The sequence below is a fragment of the Epinephelus fuscoguttatus genome, linkage group LG7 (genome assembly GCF_011397635.1).
Source record: "Epinephelus fuscoguttatus linkage group LG7, E.fuscoguttatus.final_Chr_v1".
Taxonomy (NCBI): Eukaryota; Metazoa; Chordata; class Actinopteri; order Perciformes; family Serranidae; genus Epinephelus; species Epinephelus fuscoguttatus.
This window is the reverse complement of record NC_064758.1, coordinates 21,855,932-21,874,319: the sequence shown is the minus strand read 5'-3', so window position 1 is coordinate 21,874,319 and position 18,388 is coordinate 21,855,932. Positions and strand designations below refer to the sequence as shown.

Here is an 18,388-nt window from a genome sequence, read left to right as displayed (position 1 = left end):
ATACATATGAGTGCAGTCCTACTCTGTTGTCATTGTCATACAGGCCTGAAATAACATGCACAAGAAGGACCTATACATGCATAAATGATGAGATGACAGAGCAAGGGCGCTGCCTTGGACAGGCACCCTGAGCAGTTGAAGGTTCAGTGCCTTGCTCAAGGGCACCTCGGCAGTGCTCAGGAGGTGAACTGGCACCTCTTCAGCAACCAGTCCACACTCCATACTTGGTCTGTAACCAAGTGACCCTCTGGTTCCCATGCCAAGTCCCTCTGGAACAAGCTAATGCCTCCCCCCATATTCAGTGGTGTGTCCCAACACAACTTGGGGACTTCTAGTCCGTACTCGGCACAGATGTTCCTGTACACTATCCCAGCCCCTTGGTTGTGCCTCTCAGTGTACACTGTCCCAGCTTGCATCTTACATCCTACTACTATGTGCTGGACTGTCTCAGGGGCTTCTTTGCACAACCAGCAGCAGGGGTCCTGTCTGCTATGGTCGACCCCCGCCTTTGTAGATCTGGTGCTCAGGGCCTGTTCTTGTACTGCAAGGATCAAGGCCTCTGTACTGTCCTATCCTAGCCACTCTTAACATTTCCTGATGCAAGCCACTTCCTCTAACTGCCGATGGTATATTTTATGGAGAGGTCTTTCACAATATTTCCTCTTCCTCCCCATCACCCCCCTGTCTTCTGCTGCCTTAAGCACTCTCTGAGCATTCAATATTTGGCATGATGTTTCTTATGTGTTGCCAAAGCACAATTACAATTTAAGACAGTGAAAATTTGAAAGCAATTAATAACAATATATTATTACAAATGCATAGACATAAACTTTAAAGGAGAAAAAAAACATATTAAGCAAAGGAGTAAATAAAAAGACGGAGTGTGATCTGTGATGGGATTAACGTTGCTGTGTTGGTTGTCTCTCAAGTTGCGACATGCACTGACATATCTTGCTGCATCTAAAGTGCTGACACTATTTTCTCCAAGCAGATGTTGCCTTTTAGTCTGGTTAGAGAGTGAATCAAAATCTTGGAGTTTACATTTAACATGTTAATAACAAAAACATCCCAAACGTTACATATATGTTGTCCCAATAAGTCTTAGCTTTTGACACGCCCAGAATGTATGAACATAGTTAGCCGACATCTCTCCGCATGCCCTCCAGCAAACACCAGATGCAGAAGTATCAAATGTACAGGTTACGTGAGGTGTTCAAAAGAAGCATACAATAAGACTCCATCTGAATTCTCTCCATGTATTTGATCTAGTGACCATGTGAGACCCTGAACAGATCTTATTCCAGGTCTCAGTGGGAAGTGATTCTGGTATTTGTAGCTCATTTTCCCATTTGGATTTAATATAGTGTGAATCAGTCTAATACATAGTCAAAATGCACTATACATACTGGAGATGATTTTGCCCATTGCATTATTAATTTGTAGATTCATCAACAACCTTTGATCTGCCTTTGGAGTTTGAATCTTAATAAGGTCATCTTTTTTGTGTAAGAAATGTCTAACTTGTAAATATCTATAGAAATCTGTCTGCGGAAGATTAAATTATTTTTTTATTTGTTCAAAAGACTTCATAGTTTGTCCTAATTGAACAAAAAGATATGTGCTATATTGTAGCAGGAAACCCTGCTCTGTCTCCACCTGTCACTGGGGACAGAACTGACAAAGCCTGTCTTCTCCAGGCAGCCAGGTCTGCCTGTGTCTGCCAATCTCTCTCTCTCTTTATATATATATATATATATATATCTGTCACATACACACACACCGATCAGCCAAAACATTAAAACCACTGGCGGTTGAAGTGAATGATATTGATCATCTTGTTACAGTGCAATGTTCTGCTGGGAAACCTTGGGTGCTGGCATTCATGTGGATGCTACTTGATGCACTCCACTCACCCACCCGACCACCGTTGACCAAGTAAACCCCTTCTGATCGGGATGTGGGGACTTTGGAGGTCAGGCTGACACTTTGAACCCTTGAGCAGTTGTTGTGGTGTGGCATGGTGCACTGTCCTGCTAGGGGCCACTGCTACTGGGGGGTGCTGTTGCCATGAGGCGGGGTGCCTGGTCTACACTGGTGTTTAGGTGGGTGGAGCATGTCAGGTGGCATCCACACGAATGTCAGAACCCAAGGTTTTCCAACAAGATGGTCAATGTTGATCACTTCATCTGTCAGTGGTTTTAATGTTTTGGCTGATTAGCATATATCTGCATACACACACACACACAAACATATCCTAGGACTTACATTGTACTGCTACATGTAATGGTTAGTTTACAAAATGTGAAGCACAGTCTTCTTAGACACAGACTCAAACATCTGAACCCACTGCACCTCTTGGTCCACTCCGTCCTAGCAGCGCCCCTGTCGACGCCTCAGCGTCAGTGATCACGTGCCATCTACTACGATCCGCTGAAGTTGGAGAAAAGTTTGACAAGCCCAAGATCCCCGAGAAACAAGAGAGCTGCCAAACTAAAGACCCAGCAAAGGAGAAACATCATCGATACTATCGGCTCTTTATTTCCGGACACACGATGGAATCCGTCGCCCAGGTAACAGTTCTGACAGGAAGTGTGAAAACAGCTATTAATGGCGCAAACTTTTTCCCCTTTTATGCAAACGCACCTAGTCAGCGTTGTGTGTGGGACGTGTTCAGCAGTGTAACGGCTTCTTTCTCATATTTTATGTGTGTTTCTCATTAGAAAGTCATGTCTTCCGGATTCACTCTTGATTTTGGACCTCTGAAAGAGCCGCTGGCTTTCATACGTGTGCTGGAGTGGGTAAGTTTTTCCAAATCTTAATTATTATTTTTCCCATATGGCCTGTGGCGGGGTTTCTTACTCATGAGCTGTCCATCCCTGAGAGCAAAAATACCCTACAAATTGATTTGGTGTTTGTCTTGTGACCCACTGCACGGCCGAGGAAGCTATGACACCCATCCTTTGAGATGTAGCAGCGTTTCAAATACGGTATGTAGTTCAGGGGGCAGTAAAGTTTCATCATGATGTCTATAAACCACAAGCTATGTGGCACAAAGTGATAGCTGATGTTTGTAATGTGGCACCTAGAGCTAAAGATGTGTCTTATAACGTAGAAAAAGATTTAAGTTGGTGATTAACTGTTAAGATGCACAACATTTCAAGTCAAATAACAAAACAGTGTGTTGGCTTTCACAAGTAAGAAGAGGTTGCTTTCACTTCTCAGACAAAACATCAATAAAACTACAAGTCTTAGCTTTTAAATATAAAGTCATGTTCCTGCTGTGAACTCTGCACACATTCACAGTGAAGGCATCTGGTGATTACGATGACTTCCTGTCAAAAGTGTTGCACAAAACTAAAGGGAAGTGTGTGTGACAGTTTGATTAACGCTCAATAAGCCAACCCGTATCCCCTCTTATCTTGTGTCTGTGGCTGCAGGTGTTCTCCATATTTGCCTTTGCTACGACCGGAGGTTACAGCGGCACAACCAGCATCAACGTCCAATGCCAAGGGAGTACCAACCAAGAAATACATGCAGAGTTTAACTACCCATTCAGGTGCGTGTGAGCCAACACAAACAGTCTCACACCCCCTTACATTGAGGAACCAGCTCTCTCTGAAGTGTATGTGTGCTTTTAGGATTTTCATAACTAAATATATTCTATCTATTACACAGGTTGATGCAGCATCCTTATTACGTTCTTGATTGCAGTACCAATAAAACATCTATGTTCTTCCTGACTGGAGACCACACATCCTCAGCACAGTTTTACGTCTGCATCGGAGTGTTGGCCTTCCTCTACAGCACTGCCACACTAGTCCTCTACTTGGGCTACCAGCACGTATACAGAGAATCTAGTCGTGGCCCCACTTTGGTATGTTTGTCTGGATTGTCCAGGTTTTGCAGTTTGCTGTTTGTGGTGAAATGCTTGTGCTTAGCCAGGTCCATCTCTCCGTCTATGAATAGTTTGGAGCTTGTATTTGAAGCAGGAAAGTGTTTCCTGTGTTGAGCTGTTGTGTAAATTCAGCAGTGATGGACAGATGAATGCAGTTTTATTAATGTAGTAGTGCTGTCAAAAAGAACGATGTGGCGACACATATGGTTTCTGAATATTTGAAATGGTCTCAACACTCACTTTCTTCAGTTTCAATACGACTTTCTCGCTCTTCCTTCTGTCCAACAGCAAGATGACACACGCACACACTGCCGCAATGTCCCAGTAGCCCTGCCCCCGCTCACTTACTCACTCACAGTGCTGTCTCCTTGACAGTCGACTCATTCACTGCGGTTGCATGTAGTCTTTTGTGGCATGATTTGTTTATTCACTTCTACTTTATTGCCTCATGAATGTGCGACAGTATGAGAGGCCTTTGAATACGTGCATGACTGCAAGAAGAATATTGTTTTCATTAATGGAAAAAAGTTGAATTATTGTTATGGTTAACTACAGTCCAGTACAATCCAAATCAAGAAAAGAAAAGCATGTTTTATATGTTTCCCCGTGGTATCAAAAACTGTATCAAATATCAATATTTTTCAAGATATTGTATTGAATTTACAAATTCCAGTATCATGACATTACTATGGAGGCAATATTTGTATTTATATTGCTTTGTGTGTTAAATTTTCATCTGATGTGAGCTGCTGGATTTCAGTGAGTCTGCTTCATCCTGGAATCCAACAGGAGGTCAGAGAAAGTGCATCTAACAGAGCTGTGTAAATGAAACAGGGAAGGGTGTGGTCCCCAAGCAACTAAGCAATATATTGCACTCTGTCCAAGAAAGCTGCCTGACCATTGTGGGTGGTTTAATGGTTTTAATCTGATATTTTTTCTTTTCTAAGGACCTGCTGGTGACTGCAGCCTTGGCCTTCATGTGGCTTGCATCATCCTCTGCTTGGGCTAAAGGCTTGTCTGATGTGAAGTGGGCCACCAGTCCTACAACCGTTACGTCTCAGCTTAATTTTTGCGCGGCTGTCAATAAGTGCAGCCCAGGTGCCACACCTCATATGGGCCGACTAAACGCCTCTGTGGTAAGTTGTCCGTCTGGTAAGTCTTTTTCAGACGTGGTCAAACGTGTGTGCACAACGACAGCCTCAGATATTTAACTCGTGTCTTATTCTTCTGCAGATTTTTGGGTTTCTTAATCTCATCCTGTGGGGCGGGAACTGCTGGTTCATTTACAAGGAAACACCTTTCCACAAATCAGCCAATCAGCCTGCAGATGTGGAGGGGGTTGTCAGGCCATCGTAACCACACAGCTTCCTCGTTTCACAATTTTCTAACATGTAGTGTTATTAAATGAGTCATTTGTACTAATTGTTAAAAAAATACTGCAGATTACAAGATACACATATTCAGAACAGACTGATCCTTTTTTGCTACGTATTAATTTTATATTTAGGATTTGAACTTTTTGTAGTTAAATCAATACAGGAAATTTTTGCAGTCAAATGTTTTTCAAATAGATGCTTGTTTTTCCTGTTTTAAAGGTTCTGTTGTAACTTAAAGAAAATTCTTATCATTACTGAACCCTCTCTGTGAGGGCATTAAGTAAACTGCAGTCAGCCTCCTGTTACTCACACTTCCATGAGCACGAGACTAACACTGATTGACCATCATCATGTTGACGGAAGCCTGTAAGATAATTTCAGTCACACATAGAATAATGTCACTATCTGCAATCTTTCCATATTTCATTTGGACCATTGGTTCCATGATACTAAGTGGCTTTTGCAGTTTACATTACCAGCTCATGTTACAAGTAACCATGTAGAATAGCTAACATTAGCTGGCTAACATTAGCTCAGGCTGTGGATAACTCATTGGCTGCTGCTGCATCACTTTTGGCTAGTAGAAACCACTTTGTACCGTTATATCATTTATTGTTGGCTAAATAAGCACCAGTTGTCATATTACATAAGTTGGTATTGTGGATCACGTTAGCTGGGGAGGTAATTTGGCAAGCTAGCCAACCAACAGATCCACCCAGATCGTATTTTGCTAGTAATAATGTTAGCGATCAAGCAAGCTAAGGTAGCCAGCTAGCCGTAAGCCCAAGTAAGCTGCGCTTTATTGATCCGGTGTAAGTTGCTGTGTGTAACTTAGCTGATAAAAGTCATTTGCAAATAGTAGGGTTTCATATAAAACAATTATACCCAGGTATCGATAACAAAGTGTCCCTTATATCTCAGATGGTACTGAAGATTCAGCCATTACTTTTGGCTAGTAGAAAGCACTTTGTACCATTATATGATTTAATGATGGCTAAATTAGCACCAGTTGTCATAAGACACAAGTCGGTATCATGCATCATGTTAGCTGGGGAGGTAATTTGGTAAGCTAGCCAACCAACAAATCCACTTTTGCTAGGGATAACATTAGCGAGTAAGCAAGCTAAGGTAGCCAGCTAGCTGCCAAAGTAAGCTGCATTGTATTGATCTAGTGTTGGTTGCTGTGTGTAACCTTAGCTGATAAAAAGTCATTGCAAATAGTAGGGTTTCATATAAAACAATTATTGGTTAAAAAAAAAAAAAAAAAAAAAAGTTACATAGGCCTACAGAACCTTTAACATATTTATACCCAGGTATCAAAAACAAAGTGTCCGTTATATCTCAGATGGTACGGCAGATGTGGACTGCAACCTTCCAGTTGTCAACAGCCTGTCATTTCAGCCATCAGCTTTATCTTAAAAAACAAAAACAAACAAAAAAAAAACTCAGGGCTGATAAATATTAAATACTTGAAGTGCATTTATTATTTACACGAGTCTAGAGAAAATCCTGTTTCTGTCATCCTAAAACATGTAATAGGCATCACTATATGTAGTTACAATGAAGTAATGTTAAAATAGTTGAATCCAGTTGCCATGATGAGATTATTTGTGAAAGGGTGAAAGTAATTTTATTTCATTTTTTTGTGTGTGTTATGTTGCACCTCATCATTTCACTATATAAATGAAATGTTTTAGCCCAACATCTGAATGGTATGTTGAATGTAGGGGATGTATGTGGAGCACGTTCGCTCTTTATGAATTTTACCTTTAAAAATTATGAGTTATTAGGCAGAATTTCCAATCTTTTTCCTAGATGTTTAGATTTCTAAATAAATAAAATACCCCAGCAAGATACTACAGTATTTCAAAGCCAATGTATTACTAATTGTACAGCCTTAGCTAGTGGTGAGTAAAAATCGACTGATTTCTAGCCTGTAACTAATTAACACTTTTTCTTGTGTTTGCCTGGCTTCTACCTCTATTTTGTTATAAAACGAGCTCTTTTCTTTATTACTGCCATTGTGATGATTTCCCACTTTGATAAAGCCTTGCTTGATTCAGTTACTAGTTTAATCCACCACTGCGTTGATAAAAGTGTCACATGAATGAGACTGAAGTTTCTGTTGCAGTCCAGGAAGATACTGCATGGTCATGAAATGCTGTGCATCATTAAAAGGAAGAACTGGACTTGTTACGTGTCTGATTTTATGGTTGATGGTTTTACTGCTGATAACACACATACTGAACATAATGTTTTCATCATACAGGTGAATAAGATCTAACACTTCTCACACACTGAGCATTAGATTTACAAAGTGAACTGTAATTTGTCAAAGAGCTGATACTGTTTTATCAGTAATTAGGCATTAGACAAGGCCAGGTAACATGCAGTGCAGTTTGACACTCACTAGGTGGCAGACATGCCTCTTCCATCAGGCATCATCATTCAGTGAAGACAAAAACATCACACACACATGCATGATCCTTCGTGAGAACCTCTTCAGTCCAGTGAAGTGATGAATTTGAGCACCTTGAACTTTGTGAAACTGTGATGGGTATATTTCACTGATCTTTTAACATTTGATACACTAGTAAGTTAATCAGAAAAAAATATTATGATTCAGCTTCACAAATTAAATGCAAAAATCCAAAGTGCAATTCAACTAAGAAAACAGGTGTGCAGGCCTTGGGCACGTGTTGGCTCTTTGTGTTACTACCCTATATCTGCTTTTGTGCAGAGCCATAGATTTCATCTTTTGCAACCCATCCCTCCAGGTGGGTCAGAGGAGATTTCCTCCAGAAACTTAACAGCTAAACTCATTTTAGAGCATTTTGGAACAAAAATCTTGAATCAGGGCTCTAAAAGGTTTGACGACTCTAGGTACGAAAGGGAGCCATCTTACGATTGAGGGTCAGGTAGAGTGCAGACACTGTGACTTTTTTATGACATACTATTATGTTTTAATAACTTTTTTCATTGCACACTGTACTATGACCTTTTTATGACATTTTTATGTCATACTAACACTTCAAAACTAGAACACTGTACACTGATATAGCCTACAAATCACTCTCATCATACATTCTAGTTTTACACTTTGTAACACATTTAAAAGTAATAAAGTAGACAGTACAGTGGCTACAGGCTGTACATAGCCTACAGTAAATGACTGACAATGATTATACCTCCCCACAGCATTCCAGCAACAGCTACTGCTGGGGTTAGCCTTGCACAAACTGCATGTTGAACTGCAGTTCATAGTTATTTTGGATGGCAGTGCGTGGTTGCCTGTCTTAGCTTAGCTTTATTTTGGAGGTGACATTTTGAACATACTTGAATATGGGTGGGTGACAACTGCTTAGGAATCTCTATCCTTATTACATTCATTTTCAATCAGACATGTTTTTAGTATAGTGGTTGTAAAGCATATATGCAATAAAACATTTTGCAAGGAAGCCATCGCTCTAAAAAATAGTCCACTGGTTCAGCTTTAACAAATTAAGATAACAAGTTGCATGTATCTTTCTAAGTAGCTCCAACTCTGGCACTCTTGAGTGAGTCTTTTATTATCTGACAAACTCAGTTAGTTCAGTACAACCAGCATGATTTGCTTTGACCTTGAAAAACCTACTTAATATTTATCCAAAAGTTATGTTGGTCATATTAAAGATTTTCAAACTTATTTATTTTAATTCTATCCAACCCAAACATGTCTTTGATTTTGACCAACTTCTTAAAATAAGTTGTCAACTGACAAAAACACATTACTGAAATAGACATGTTTTTTTATGCTGAAAGACTTTAAGACTTTTATTTGAAGCACTATCCATTAAACCCATGAAACTGTTTTTTTACAGTGTACAATTTAACTTCCATTATGTTGCATGCCCCTGACATATCCAGAATCACACTCAGGCTGTTGTAGATCTGAAATGTATTCTGCTAGTTTAGTTTAGTTTAGTTTAGTTTAGTAGGATCCTCACAGGCTTCTGCATTGCAGCAGCTATTCTTCCTGAGGTCCACAACAACTTTACAATTGTGACAGTGCACAAAAACAACTCACATATAACACTGAACAAAATAACAGGACTAGACTAAAACACTGACACTGACAAACAAGACAGCCCCTCCTAATACAATAAATAAGATATACTTTTTCCATGATTTAATTTGGTACGTAACTGCCAGTTTGGGGCTAAGTTTCGCTCCTGATGGAGTTCATTACAGTGTATGAATCATATTATAGGTCACCTTTTCTTGTTAGCTCCTTTGGAAAACATGAAAATATAATTAGCATACTAACAGAAAACAATCATCAATTAAATGTCCCTGCTCCACAAACAAAGACAGACCCTTCACATCCTGAGACACATGACACAGTCAAGCTTACCTTTGATATAAATTATTTAGGCTTTGACACCTATATACTTTGTCTGTTTAATAGATAATCTAAGTCAAGAGGTGCTGCTTTAGTAGAATTTTAAATCTAAATCGTTTTATTGTTTTCCTGTGTGACGTGTGGAGGGAGTGAATTTCACTCATGCATAACTCTGTGCAGGGTTTAATAGATATTCTGCTGCTGGCAACATTTGCTGTAAATTCTTGTTCAGATGTCTAAAGGACAGTTTTATAAACATCTATACCCTGGTCGTTATTATTTGTTCACGACCACACAGTGAAACGCGGCCGCGAGCTTCGTGACGCGGCTGTAAGCGCGTGGCCTGACGATTTCACCTCGTGAGCGCGCAAGAGCAGCAATGGCCGCTGTGGATCGGCGAAATCCTAATCTCGACGACTTTGTGGGATTAAACTGGAGTTGTTGGGTAGATAGGGTGAATAGTGTACCATCTGACGGTGAGTCGCTCTCCCTGCCCTGTACCTGGTGTTCATCACGTCACGGTGTCCACGTCCTGTGATTTATTTGTTGTTACATACACATAGAGCAGCGGTACACAGGGCGACCCAAACAAAAGACCCGCTGGGTCCTAGCGCAGGGTGAGTTTGCAAGGAATGTTAACTGGCAACAAACAATAAACTCATTAAAATAAAGGGTTTTGGGGCATTTTGTAATGTCTTAATAAAACAGTAGATAGTTAATTGAAGGCGAGCTGCTTACCTGTGAACAGGTAAAGGCACCGTTAGCATTAGCCTGTCAGCTACTGTCACAGCAAACACAGCAACACTACTTAAGTAGGATTTGTCCAGTTTGCTAACAGAAATGTACCAGGCAGCAGCAGCGACTGGACCACAGAACAAGCTAGCAGCTGGCATTGGGTGTTTGATAGGAGAAGTTTAAATAATTGAATTTTATCTGGATACCATTTAAATTTCATGAGTAAAACCCGGTGAAACCTCCTCAAATCTGGAGCACGGACTGATGTGAGCGACTTGTTCCGGGTTTTACTCATCAAAAAGCCCAGATATCAGTAACTGTGCTTCTTGGTAGATGCTATAACGTTAATGTCTTATCCCATTATTTAATGTGGACTGTTTTCCCTTTCATGCAGCTGGGTCCAGTGTTGAAGACAGCAGCAAGTATGGGAGTACCCGCTCCGAGACCATGACCCTCGGCAAAGAAGGTGACTCAATGTTTTCATGTGTTCAAGTAGGTTTGCAGATATAGCATATAGGGAATTTGTCCAGTGATTTGGTGCATAGCAGTAGATACAGTGCTAAGGTCAAGATCTCAATCACTCTGAGGGCATTCAGCATTACCTTAGGTTCATGCGTTTTGCTTTAAAGGAACAGTGTGTAAGATTTAGGGGAATTTAGTGGCATCTAGCAGTGAGGAGTACAGATTGCAACCAGCTGGATCTTTTCCTGGTGAGCACTGCTTCAGTGTTCATTATTTAGGAGAGTTTTACCAGGAGCAGAATTATTTGAAGAGGGTCTCCCCCTCTTCAAAACAAATGGACCTGAGGCCTCTACTACAAAGCAAGATTTGAAGTTAGCGAACTTCAGGGTGAACCCTGGGTTTTCAGTACTATGAAGCTGGTTCTCTTTATACAGGGATAAGTCACATAGCTTCTGACAAACAGAGAGATTGTTTATAACACATGATTTTAGCTGTATTTAAACTTATGCAAAGTTTATTTTAGTCTGCAGTGATAGTGCTGTTACTATTACATTGTGTTTCCATTAGCGCAGCTCAAAATAACATGAGACACAGAACCAGGATAAAACAAATAATATTTTATTAGTAAAATAATCCACACACTGTTAATTGCCCCCCTTTATTATAAATGCCTCATTTGGTCAGATAGACCTTAGTAGTCATTAACTACTTTTCCACCCTTCACTTCAGCAGCAGAAACAGTCTGGCATCACTTGAAGGTGTGTTATGTGACATATTCAGAGTAGTATTATCATCATCCAACTAAACGGTAAAAAATAGTCTATACAAATGTCACATAGGCCCAAAGCTCAGTGATTCCTGCATGTAATTTAAGTCTCAGCCGACAGTGAATTTTTGGATATTATTTTCAATGTTCATTTTTACATTATAAGATTTCAGAGTATCATTTACATCCCATGCCATTGACATTTTACTGTCTCCCAGTCCGAGACGCTTTCGGTAGTATTTCATCTCATATCAGATGAAATACTTCATTCATGGTTCTGATGATCTCGCTCATAATTAACACCCCGCCTCTTTCACATGAACAAGCTCGTGGCTGGATAGGAAAACCCAGAGTTGATAACCTGCTTTGTAGTACCCATTATCCAGACGGCCAATGTTAGGGTTAGTCAAACCAGATAATGAAAAGATATTCAGGGTAATTTGAACTGGCTCTGCAGTACAGGCCTCTGGTCATTTAAACTGGTAAAAACAATGAATAAAGCAGTTTCATTGTTATTCCAACATTCATCGCTGAGGGGCTGCTAATTGCGGTGGCTGTTGCACTGGCTCCTATGTTTGGTTTGTCTATTCTGGGCTACTGTAGAAACATGGCAGTGTAACATGGCTATTTCCGTAGAAGACAAGAACCAGCTCCCTACATAGATATAAATGGCTCATTCCATGGTAATAGAAATACAGTGATTCATATTTTCAGATGATTATACACTATAGAAAACGTACTTATTATATAATATTCCATTTTTGCACGTATATCCCTGTAAATCCTACACACTGGACCTTTAACTCTGTCGTATTCTGTTCCACAGATATGCACACATTTGGCCACTGCCCGGCACACGATGAGATCTATCTGGTGGTGTGCAGCCACTGTGGCCAGGTGGTGAAGCCTCAAGCCTTCGAGAAGCACTGTGAGCGGCGGCATGGTCCTCTCACTAAGATGTGTGAAACATCCTCAACTTTGGCTCCACAGCAGCGACCACGCCCTGCTCGCTCTCCTTCAAATCATTCCTCCTCTAAAGAGAAGCAGAAAGCTGGCAGATGTCATGAGGCCAGTGCCTCTTCCTCAGCAGCATCACCAGTACACCAGCACAGGCCTGGCAAGACCCAGAGGGAGGCAGTGAGGTACTGGTTAAGATTGTTTACTTCACAGCAACTCAGGGAATTATTCTGATTTAGGAGAAGCTTGTTGATTGGTTTTTCATAGTGTTGCTTTGTTGAAATGAATGGTGGAAGTAGATAGATGTGTGTGGGACAATATAACATTTGTTTGTGTCATTGAAGAAAAAAATGTGTTTAGTTTTTATTGTTGACACTGAATGTAGTAACTCTCTTTGTTTATTTACAAGTTCAGTATATCACTGACCCAGCTGGCAGGGCCCCAAAGAAACCATGTACACAGAGAATAATGTCAATCAGCATTTCAAAATGCTTTGCAATCTGATCCCAGTTAGAAACTACTTGGTTTTATGTCATTTGTAACTTGTATAAACCTGAATTTAGTCACAATTTGTATCTAAATTCCAAGCCTGACTTGCATAAATCTCACAAGTTAATTCTGTGATTTACCCCTCTGACTCCCTCTGCAGTTTTCCTTCAGGGGAGAAGTTCCCTCAAGAGAACACTCCCCTCCCACACCACTCCTCCTCCTCCATGCCTCGCCCTAAGGTCCCTCCGTGGCACTCAGGACCCCTGCCCCCCGGCCACTGCTCCTCCTCCACTTCTCCGTCAGGGAAACTCTCAGTGCAGAAGCCCACAGCCGGGCAGTCCAGTGAGTCTCACAGTCCTCTGAGGGGCACAAGAACTTACAGCCGGATTCACAAAAACAATAGTATGTGTGCTATTTATATATCTGTTATTACCTTCCCCTGCTGTGTTTGTGCCATGTCTCTAAACTGTCAAGGATCAGTAAACATATAGTCTATTAGCCTGGGTATTTTATGTTGTATACAGCAGAAGCAGAAGGAGATTGAATCCATAATTATTGCGTTTTTTTAAAAATATGACCATGTGGTGGGCTGTAATCTCTCCAGTAGCATGGATCACGTTGATTGTCTGTGTCCCGCTGTTGCTCACTGACTACTGTGTTTGCTTTCTTTCCCATAGAGAAAGAATGTGAACTGAACAAACAGTGCGGAGTTCTGGATCCAGGGAGGAAGAGGCCGTGCAGCCGGGAGCTTATATGCAATGTAAACGCTCAGTGCCTTTTTTATGGCCTTTTGTCCAATAATGTTACCAGTATATTTATTTTTCATTATTCTCCAGAAATATGAGTCTTTTGTCTGAGAAGTTGAATTTGTTATTTGATACAAAAACATGCAAGATTTTATCATTTGTTTGGGATGGGATGTAATGCTTCCTTTTTCTTCCCTGTGCTATTATTTCTACACAGACTGATTCCATCCACCAGCAGGAGCAGAAATCACTAGGAAGGACTAAGACTGTCGATCAATTGGCAGAGGAGCAGAAAACAGGCTCCGCAGGTCGAGAGATGGAGCAGCTTCTTGTCAAATCAAAAGACAAAGCACAACACCTGGAAGCTTTTGAAGACAAAATAACAACTCAGGGCAGTAAACACAACTTCAACAGCAATTGTCACATTCTCAGGTATGAAATAGGATTTTTTTTTCCGTATTAAAAAAGTTCATTTGATTCACCAAAATACCTCTTGAGTAATCAATACAAATTGTTGCTAAGTTGTAATTCTCTAAGTCTTGGGCCGAGATAAACAAGGGCAAAATGACATGAAAGTCCAACAACATCATTACATACTCATCCTGCAGGTCTCCAGATATACATGTGGTTACCTGAAGTGCACAGCTAACCTGCTAGCATTGTACGCAATCTCTGTATCAACCTGTTGTCATCACAGTTTTCTTATTTCACACACAACAGACAAGCATACAAAATAAACAATCATTGTGTTGATCTGACAGAACATTCAGTTTGAAAAAACACATGTTCTCAATGGTAAAAATGGAGAGTCATCAAGATGCTGACGTCTTGATGCTAATTTGTTAATCTGAATATTTTTTTGTGTCGATCTATTGTCTAACATACTGCATCATTCTCATTTTTTGCCTTCTCTTGCCTTCAAAGCGGGCAATCAGAAAACGTCCCAGAGGAGGAAGGCAACAAAACTGTGGAAGTGGAGGCACAACCTCAACAACCCTTCGACCAGAGCCTGCTGTCAGGAGAGGAGAGTGAAGATGATGAGCAGGAGGAAGCCATAGACCTGCCTGCAACACCCTGGCACCCTAAACCTCTCGGGGTGAGTGCAGATATAGTAGCAGAATACAAAAGTACTTCAGTATGATTGTTAAAAGGAATATGTTAAACACCCCCCCCCCAGGTGAGTCAACTACTCACCCAGTGTTAGATTAAATTTGTGGATAAAACTTTTTTTTTACTGTTATGCCTCCACATTGCACAAAGAATCCCAAAACTGAGAAAATTCTTTACCAACTGAAGTCATAAGGGGCTGCGTTTAACAAGGGGCTGCGTTTAACAACAGCAAAACTATATCACAACATCTGCTTACAGAGTCTCATACAATTTGTGTAGCATAATCCAAGTCTCATTTATCCAGTCGAACGCTCAGTACTTCCCAAACAGACAGCCCTTTTCAATGGGGAACTAAACTGAAAGTGAAACTTAATCTATGCTCTCTTCAAAGCCAGCCTCCTTTGACAAACACTATAATTTTACCTCACTGAGCACGGAAGCTGTTGGTTTACCACTGCCTCAGTCAGTAGTTAGTTTGTGTAACTTTGGTAAGTCTGAACTAACCCTTAAAAAACACCTAAGTCAGACAGTAACACAACACTAACGGATCAAGGCAGCGGTAGATCAGCAATTTCTGCATTCAGCGAGGTAAAATTTACTTTACACTTTAGCTCCCTGTCAAAAAAGGGCTGTCTGTTTGAGAAGCATTAAGCACATGTCAGGTTAAATAAAGCCTAGATTATATTACATGAGTTGTGTGAGAGTTTGTAAACAGATGTTTTGATGTAGTTTTGCTGTTGTTAAATGCAGCTCCCATTTTATTTAACTTTATAAAGAATTTTCTCATTTTGAATTCTTTGTTCACTGTGGTGGCATGAGAGAGAGAAAAGGTTTTCTTCATGAATTTGAAATAGTAAATACCCTTCTCCCACCAAAACTAGCAAGTGTATGCAGATTTTATAAACAAAACTGCTTCTAAATGGGTGATAGACTGCTTCCCCATTGCCACTAGACCAGAGTTGTGTTCTTGGCTCTGCAGTAGTATACTATTCTGCCCATCACTGACCATCTGGAAAACAGGTTAGTAAACAGTAGAAAGCAGCCTGGAGGCCAGTGAAATGTTACAGTGGTTACTTCTTTGTGTCAAACTTGTTGCTGACTACATTTTGAATGATGTTCAAGTGCTGCTTGGACAGACGGTATTTTTTAAGGCCCCATCATCGCACCTACAAAGGGGGTTAAAATTAGCCCATTCCCCCGGTGTCATATTTCCATTGCTGCTAATGGAAGCCGAAGGGACCTGGTGATGATAAATACCCGTGACTGCTGCAGAGTCATCTGTCCTGGGAGTAAATGTCGTTTGTAACCTTTCCCATTTAGTACAAAAGCCAAATGCTGGTGGGTGTTAGTATGTTTTTTGTCCAGTGGGAGAGGGGCTATGAGTAGCTGACATACAAATGGCTATTTGGGGGGTTATGTATTCCTTTAAGAGAGATTTTAAAAAAAAAAAAAAAAAAAAAGATGTTTTAATGTAGAGAGTGAAAATCACTGGGCGGATGTAGTTTCCTTCTCTCATTTGAAAACAAAATGGTGGGACTCAGTCGATTCTTTTTAAACTCACTGTTTACACCTCTCAAAGGAGGCATAAGTGTGTCTGTATTATAAAACTGTTTCTGTTCTGCAGCTATGCACTTTTGGATGCCGCACATCAGGTTGCAGCATCTTCACCTTCGACCGACGTTTGCACCACCTGCGGTTTGCCCTCAGTGCTATGTTGGAGCACCATGTCAGCACACACTTATGGAAGTGAGTAACACTACTTTATTTTATTGAAATTTTATGGAAATATCACCTATTTGAGCATGACTATGTGAAGGAAAGAGATGCTCAGTGAGTCAGGGAACACTAAGCTAGGATCCACTACATTTTTTAATGATCAGATGAGAAAAGGACAGATGTTAACTGGATACTCTTATAAAAATGGCAAGAGTATCACACAAAGAAATATCTGAAGAAGATAAAAAAAAAACTGATTGTGTTGCCAAGTTGGTTGGTTTTCACATCATCAACAGACAGACTAAAGCAGAACTTTAGTGTATTTGCCTGCTTCAAGTGTATTAATGCAGTCAGATTTCAGGACTTGAGCACACAGTCATGCAGACTCAAATGCAGAGATAACATTTGCTAAGATTTGGGAGGATCAGCCACTGGATAATTTGTCTCATAATGAAATGAGGCTGCAGCTGATTCACCAGAACAACATCAGGGTAAGTGAAAATGTTGGATGTCTGGCTTTATTTTCATTGACACTGAAAATAAGAATCTCAATCAGCTTTGTGTATTTCCTTTTAACTTACAGGAAAATGCCTCAAGCATCACCAGGTCTCAGGTCACGTCATGTCACACCTTCAACTGTAGGATCACCTGTCAGAACTGGGACCAGACCCTCCAAATCCACTGGCTCCCGCAGCCTTCAGTCTACCTCACTGGGACAACTGGAACCCAAAACCAGTCAGCACAGATCTCACAGTATCAAACCACCTTCCTCCAGCACACCTGCGAAACTAGGGCCTGGCCGACAGCGCAACCCTGTTGGGCGAGCCAGCAAGGCTCAGCTGAGGGAGGAGGAGCTTATACAAGATGCAAGCACTCCACAGAAAGTTGCCAAGCTGTTACACAGCGTTGAGGACCAATCCCCTAAATACATCAGGGATCCCCCCCTCAATGAGAAGGGTCAGCCACACGTCCCCTCTTCTCAAGGACCAATAAATGGTAGTTTCTCACACCGCTCCCCCCGCAACAGAGGGAAGCCCCCAGGGATTCAGCAGAAGGTGGCGAGCTACCACCACAGGGGTTTTCCCCAAAAGCGCAAAGGAAGCAATGAGTCACTCCCCCTCAGCGCCAGATCCTCCAAGTATCAAGGCTTGTCGTCCCCTTCCCGCTCCAGCCTCCTCGCCTGGAATGGAGAGAATATGGGGGACACGCGGGCTTTGGGCCTGGAGAAAAGATCCAACTCCTAAAGCGTGAGTACACTATGGCTATGGCAGCCAGTACTGTAGGTCGCACAACATCAGTGGTGTTTGATAATGTGGATCTATCCATTTAAGCCTACAATGACATGAGTGGCGCTGAACACGTTCTCCATCTGAACTTGATTGCATGTTTTAACCACAATTAATACATTTGCAAGTGACAGGTGTTTACCTCTTATCTTCACAGCCATTAAAGAGGCCAGTTTTAAAAAGACGACTTGGAGGGAAGGCCTCCTGCAGGCTGCAGCTGCTGCCTGAACGTGTGTGTATCTGTGTGTATGTTTTATGTCTTCACATTTTTATGTACAGACATCAGGAATTAAATTTTTGTCTGCATGTTTACCGAATGTGTGTATTTTTGCAAAATGTCTATTTTTCTACATGACTAAGTGTCTCAGTTTGTTACCTGTGTAAGAATGTGAAAATACCTCAGTCTACTCATCATGCTGCTAAAATGAAAAGTCATTCAATGGCAAAACAATAAAAACTCTTGGATCCT

General features: G+C 41.0%; 2 protein-coding genes across 5 annotated transcripts; both read left to right on the top strand.

Annotated features, from left to right (window-relative positions):
* Nucleotides 1-2,401: 2,401 nt before the first annotated feature.
* On the top strand, nt 2,402-7,460 carry sypl2b (synaptophysin-like 2b). The gene is made up of 6 exons (XM_049580258.1): nt 2,402-2,570; nt 2,721-2,798; nt 3,438-3,556; nt 3,676-3,874; nt 4,843-5,031; nt 5,129-7,460. Exons 1-6 carry the CDS (start codon nt 2,553-2,555, stop codon nt 5,249-5,251), a joined length of 726 nt encoding a protein of 241 aa, XP_049436215.1. The 5' UTR covers nt 2,402-2,552; the 3' UTR covers nt 5,252-7,460.
* Nucleotides 7,461-9,938: 2,478 nt separating this feature from the next.
* On the top strand, nt 9,939-18,381 carry atxn7l2b (ataxin 7-like 2b). 4 transcript variants are annotated; one of them, XM_049582253.1, is made up of 10 exons: nt 9,939-10,128; nt 10,782-10,853; nt 12,442-12,757; nt 13,222-13,463; nt 13,739-13,821; nt 14,025-14,239; nt 14,732-14,903; nt 16,542-16,663; nt 17,217-17,880; nt 18,077-18,381. In XM_049582253.1, the coding sequence occupies exons 1-9, from the start codon at nt 10,032-10,034 to the stop codon at nt 17,875-17,877; spliced, it is 1,980 nt and encodes a 659-aa protein (XP_049438210.1). In that variant the 5' UTR covers nt 9,939-10,031; the 3' UTR covers nt 17,878-17,880; nt 18,077-18,381. The 4 variants fall into 4 exon arrangements, with proteins under 4 accessions (XP_049438210.1, XP_049438212.1, XP_049438211.1 ...); XM_049582255.1 differs by having other exon boundaries at nt 10,007-10,269; XM_049582254.1 differs by lacking the exon at nt 9,939-10,128 and adding an exon at nt 10,283-10,653.
* Nucleotides 18,382-18,388: the final 7 nt, after the last annotated feature.